Raw genomic sequence first — 6,263 nt, 5'->3', positions numbered from 1 at the left:
TGGAACTCCTGGGCTCAAGCGATCCTCTCACCTCAGCCTCCCAGAGTGCTGGGATTACAGGTGTGATCCACCATGCCTGGCCTGGCCTGGGTTTTCTATTTGTAGTCACTCATGACTATTGCATTTGAAATCTCTTTTCTAGATCCTGGAGTCAAAATCTATGGCTGTGCATTACCCCCCGGAAGCTTAGAAGGATCTGAGGTATTACATGGGCTGACTGATCTTCAGTTTGGTACAGTAGCACCTGTTACTGTATGATTGTGAAATTTTAGGTTTGGAGACAGTTTTAGAAATCAAATCCCATAACTGTACAGCGAAATACTCATACCCTAAAGATTTCCCCATTATATCAGCATACATATCGAGCAGCATGCCAGCACCACAGATACCCGGGTCTGTTCAGCTTCAAAAAATGGAGTTGGTATTAGCATCCTTTGTACTGGGAAGTGATTTAGTAACATTTGTCACAGCACCAATGAAAGTTTGCTAATTGTTGTGGGTGGTATTAATCACTGTGCTTTCAATTAGTATTTTGTGGGTTTATGTTGTACCATGCAGTGACTCACCTCAATTCCACTTTAAACGGAAATAGGGTGAAGATGATGACTACTTGCCTGATAATGTGACCTTTGCACCCAAAGATGTCACACCTGTGGATTTCACACCTAAAGATAATGTGCATGGCCTGGCCTACAAGGGCCTGGATCCCCACCAGGCACTGTTTGGAACTTCGGGAGAACATTTTAATCTTTTCAGTGGTGGTTCTGAGAGAGCTGGCCATCTTGGAGAAATGGGACTGAATAAAGGAAGAAAATTGGGAATTTCAGGCCAGGTAAAATGATTTATTTCTATTTATAAAGGGGGAGTTATTAATACATGAGTCTACTTTTTTTTTTTTTTTTTGAGACAGTCTTGCTCTGTCACCCAGGCTGGAGTGCAGTGGCGCGATCTCAGCTCACTCCTGGGTTCAAGTGATCCTCCCATGGCATCCTGAGTAGCTGGGATTACAGGTTAATGTCACCATGCCCAACTAATTTTTATATTTTGTAGAGACGGGGTCTTGCTATGTTGCCCAGGTTGGTCTCAAACTCCTGGGCTCAAGTGATCCTTCTACCTTGGGCTCCCAAAATGCTGAAATTACAGATGTGAGCCACTGCATCTGGCCTTGTTATTTTTTTTAGAGATAGGGTCTCTGTTGCCCAGGCAGGAGTGCAGCACAATCACAGCTCACTGCAGTCTTGAACTCTTGGGCGCAAAGAATCCCCCTGCATAAGGCTTCCAAGTAGCTGGGACTACCGGCATCTGCTACCATGCCTGGCTAATCTTGTATCTTTGATTTAGTGATAGTCCAATTACAATCTGCCTCTCCAAGTTTATCTCCAAGTTTTACTACTTCTTGGGCTATTTGCTAGGGCTGCAAGCCCTAAGTCAGGAACCCAGGTAATTTTTACCCGGGAGACTTGCTTTTTTCCTTTGGGAAAGGTAAGAGAGCTTTTTACTGATTGTCCGTCCTCTCAAATTGATTTAGAGGTTCTTTGCCTTTTATTTCCCCCCTAATCCTCAAGTGGAACCAGATCAAAAGTTCTTAAAATGCATTTTAAAAATGGTGACTTTGCCATTTCATTATTACCTTTTTTTTTTTTTTTTTTCCTGAAATGGAGTTTTGCTCTATTGCTCAGGCTGGATTGCAGTGGTGCGATCTCAGCTCCCTGCAACCTCCACCTCTGGTTCAAGTGATTCTCCTGCCTCAGCCTCCTGAGTAACTGGGATTATAGGAATGCACCACCATGCCCAGCTACTTTTTGTATTTTTGGTAGGGATGGGGTTTCACCATGTTGGCCAGGATGATCCCAATCTCTTGACCTCGTGGTCCACCCACCTTGGCCTCCCAAAGTGCTGGGATTACAGGTGTGAGCCACTGTCCCTGGCCTAATTTTTGTATTTTTAGTAGAGATGGGGTTTCACCATGTTGGCCAGACTAGTCTTGAACTCCTGACCTTAGGTGATCCACCTGCCTTGGCCTCTGAAAGTGCTGGGATTACAGGTATGCACCGCTGGCCCTGGCCACCTTTCCTTTTTATACATGTGGTTTTTTTTTTTCAGTCTTTTAAACAAAAATGCTAGTTGTTAGAGGTTCCTTCTGCAGCTACCAGGAGTTCCTGTAGTGGCCAATAAAGTAGCAGTGGTCCTCAGACCCCGGCCACCAGCGTCGGCCCAGGCCACACTGATCAGTCGATGAACATTTCTCCCTTTCTCCTCTTGGGAGCCACATTTCCACCTCTGCACTGCTGCTTGGCTTTGATCTCCACTCCCCTTCCTGTGCTAGGACTTGGAGCCATGGCTGTTGTGGGGACTGGAGGGCAGCATTAGCACTGGGGACATAGCATTTATATCTGGTCATTGTTTTCCAAAAGCTTGTGTCTGTGTTGATCTGGGACTCCTGTTCACTTCTCTCTTGGTGATCTTGAAGTGCTAACGTGGTTTCCAATCACATCTTTTAAGTAGCTTTATCCCTGAAGACACCAGGCAGACCCTAAAACCTGTACTCAGTGTGAAACCTTGTTTTTTAAAGGCTTTTGGTGTAGGTGCCCTGGAAGAGGAAGATGATGATATTTATGCCACAGAAACTCTATCCAAGTATGACACTGTTCTGAAGGACGAGGAGCCTGGAGACGGACTCTATGGTTGGACAGCGCCCAGGCAGTATAAAAACCAGAAAGGTAATTCCACAGATGCAAACCTGATGGCAGAACCAAGCGTCAGGGTATCAGGAAAGAGAGGTTGCAAGAGCGATACAGGTCAAAGACACAGGATGAGAAGCAAAACAGAAGTGAGGCGTGGGAAGTGAAACAAAGGCAGGATTCAGACCTGGCCGAGGCCAAAGCCAGTTGTCAAGGCGGGGCCCAGGTGGGAAGGAGCGAGAGGTCTGTCATCAGGGAAAGAGGGAATGCCTAGACCAGTGACCACATGGCTGCTCAGAGCTGGCAGTGGGTCAAAGGGAAGCACCCAGAGCTCGACAAACTGGGCAGGTGGCTAAAGGAGGCCAACGCACATGGCAGGTCAGAAGGTCAGGTCAGGGGTCCAGAGGCAGGTACACCAATAGCCTGCAGAAAGATGGAGCTGGGTGCCCAGTCCATCTCCTCCCTTGAGTCCCTGGCTCTGAGGGGGTTCTTGTTGGAATAGGAGGCCGACATCTCTCAACACTGCGAGAGATGTTGAGCTGTGTTGACATTTCAAGGTGGGTCAGATCCTGTGGTTCAAAGTCACATTTCAGTTGTTTCCAGAAAAGGTGCAGAGGCAGACAGTGTAGAGCTGGTGTTAGTGGCATGTGATTTGGAGTCAGTCACACCTGAATTTGGATGCCAGCTCGCCACTGCCCAGCTTTGTGACCTTAGGCAAGTCTATAACCTCTCTGGGCATCATCGGAGTCCACATTTGTAAATTGAGGATAAAATCCACTCTAGAGGTGGTTGTGAGAATTAAGTGGTATAACTCAGTGTTTGGCATAGAACCTGCCTCAAAGACTGAAGAAATGGCACCTACTATTCTTTGGTTATCATACAGTCATGTGTCACTTGGCTGGGATGGTATGACAGGGAACCAGGGTTTTACACAGGATGCTAGAAGGGCATGTGTACCCAGTGTTAGGAGACTTAACCTCTGGGAGGTCAGTGGGCTGCTGTTACTTCCTCTTTTTTTCTTTCAAATTTTTTTTCTCTTGAGTTGTTTAGCTTCTGAGTTTCCTTCCTTTTGCCTTCCTATAGTTTCTGATTTCTCTCCCAAAACTATGAATTATTTTTATATAACTTAAATGAAGATATGTTAATATATCATAATATACTACCAATTTTTTTTTTTGAAGATGGAGTCTTACTCTGTTGCCCAGGCTGGAGAGCAGTGGCACCATCTTGGCTCACTGCAACATCTGCCTCCTGGGTTCAAACGATTCTCCTGCCTCAGCCTCCTGAGTAGCCGGGATTACAGGAGTGTGCCACCATGCCCAGAGAATTTTTTGTATTTTTAGTAGAGACGGGGTTTCACCATGTGGCCAGGCTGGTCTTGAACTCCTGACCTCAAGTGATCTACTCACATCAGCTTCCTGAAGTGCTGGGATTACAGGCGTGAGCCACCAGCCTGGCCATGGTTGATTTTTAAATTCTTATTTTTTTTTCCATGATCAGTAGGGCTATAATGAATATTTTTCTGGTTCTGTCTCTATGCACATTTGTTTATTTCTTCAGAATTCTTCAGAATGAGTTCATAAACATGAAATTTCTGGGTTTTGAGAGAATACAAATTCTAAGATTGTGAAATTGAATCCCACATTACCTGAAGAAATTTTAGTAAGTTCTAGAAGCTTAAAAAAAACCAACATGCTGGGTGCAGTGGCTCACACCTATAATCCTACCTCTTTGGGAGGGTGAGGCGGGTGGATCATGAGGTCAGGAGATTGAGATCATCCTGGCCAACATGGTGAAACCCTGCCTCTACTAAAAAATACAAAAATTACCTGGGTATGGTGGCGCGCGGCTGTAATTATGGCTACTCAGGAGGCTGAGGCATGAGAATCGCTTGAACCCAGGAGGCAGAGGTTACAGTAAGCTGAGATCGCACCACTGCACTCCAGCCTGGTGACAGAGCGAGACTCCATGTCAAAAAAAAAAAAAAAAAAAAGGAAAGAAAAGAAAGCCCAACATGAGTCAAAGCACAAAGAATGGTTTTGTGGGGAGGGGAGTGATTGCAGTGCTGAATGATGAGTGGCTAAAAGCCTTAGCTCATCTGCACTTCGGGCTGTTTCCTGCTCCAGGCCTGAGCTCCTAGCCCATATAAGAGTTTGTGATAGTCATAAAAGGGACTTTTGGGTGCAGAGAACACAGTTCATGTATGAGGACTTTTGGCGGAACCACTACAAGGAAAACCTTGAGAATCAAATCAAAGGGTTTTTGTTGATGCGGTTGTCTATGACCAGGAGACAATCCCCGGGTCAGAGAGCGTTGGTCATTCAGTTTCCTATGTCTGTGATCTTTATGTCTTCTTAGAATTTTGTTTGAGAAAAAGGCATACGTCCCCTTTAATTTGTATGAGATTATAGGCTGACCTGGTGGCATTGCCTTTTGTCCCCATTTGGACTGTTGCTAAGGAGAAGGCCAGGTAGTTAGTCCTTAGTTCTTCACCTAGTTTTACACATGATGTGGTCACAGTTGTGATTTTAATTTTTCCCCATACTTGTTCTCTTGGTGGTTTTCCTTGAGATCTTTTACCCCATGGGGTATATAGCCTTTGGTGCCCCTAAGGTACATTTTTTTTTTTTTTTTTTTTTGAGATGGAGTCTTGCTGTCTCCCGGGCTAGAGTGCAGTGGTGCAATCTCAGCTCACTGCTACCTCTGCTTCCCGGTCAAGCAATTCTCCTGCCTCAGCCTCTTGAGTAGCTGAGATTACAGGCACTTGCCACCTTGCCTGGCTAATTTTTGTATTTTTAGTAGAGATGGGGTTTCACCATCTTGGGTAGGCTGGTCTTGAACTCCTGACCTTGTGATCTGCCCGCCTCAGCCTCCCAAAGTGCTGGGATTATAGGCATGAGCCATCACGTCTGGCCTAAGGTACTTTTTCTAAAAGTTACGTCAGTGTACTTGTCTCAGAGGACCACAGCCTGTGACCTGGGTAGCCTAATCTGTCAAGGGCGGTGTGAGCTGTGCCCTAGTCACTGAGTCAACAGAGGTGTGGGGCTTTGCATGCCATTTGTTCTTCCCTTTACTGGTGCAGCTGAGTGATATCATGTATGACACGTACTATTTATGTTCTTAGAGATAAGAATGTCTAACACTGACATGTTCTGTCTTATTCTAATCGTCTCTGCTTCTGGAATTAATCAATGACATCATTTTGTAGAATCAGAGAAAGACCTTCGATACATTGGCAAAATTTTGGATGGATTTTCCTTGGCTTCTAAACCTTTATCTTCTAAGAAAGTAAGAAAAACTTTTTTCTTTTTTTAATGGTTTAGTACTTAAAATATTTGCTGCTATGTGATCTGAGTTCTATTAACAATAGGAAAGATAAGTTAATTATGTTTTTAAAACAACAACAGCCTAGTTACTAGTGATTGTCTACAAAAATAGACTGAGTACAGTGGCTCATACCTGTAATCCTAGCACTTTGAGAGGCCGAGGTGGGTGGATCACAAGGTCAAGAGATCGAGACCATCCTGGTCAACATGGTGAAACCCCGTCTCTACTAAAAGTACAAAAAATCAGCTGGGCCTG

General features: G+C 44.9%; 1 protein-coding gene across 1 annotated transcript in view; it reads left to right on the top strand.

Annotated features, from left to right (window-relative positions):
• Nucleotides 1-6,263, top strand: part of GPATCH1 (G-patch domain containing 1) — a 48,939-nt gene that overhangs the window by 15,981 nt on the left and 26,695 nt on the right. Inside the window, exons 6-9 of the mRNA XM_032249136.1 lie at nucleotides 143-201; nucleotides 593-832; nucleotides 2,573-2,720; nucleotides 5,890-5,969. Of these exons, the coding sequence (XP_032105027.1) occupies nucleotides 143-201; nucleotides 593-832; nucleotides 2,573-2,720; nucleotides 5,890-5,969 (527 nt within the window). The remainder of the gene's footprint in view (nucleotides 1-142; nucleotides 202-592; nucleotides 833-2,572; nucleotides 2,721-5,889; nucleotides 5,970-6,263) is intronic.

Source organism: Sapajus apella, unplaced genomic scaffold (assembly GCF_009761245.1).
Source record: "Sapajus apella isolate SASKATOON/1434 unplaced genomic scaffold, GSC_monkey_1.0 scaffold68, whole genome shotgun sequence".
Taxonomy (NCBI): Eukaryota; Metazoa; Chordata; class Mammalia; order Primates; family Cebidae; genus Sapajus; species Sapajus apella.
Note: the sequence above shows the minus strand (reverse complement) of the source record. Positions and strands in the feature narration are given on the sequence as shown.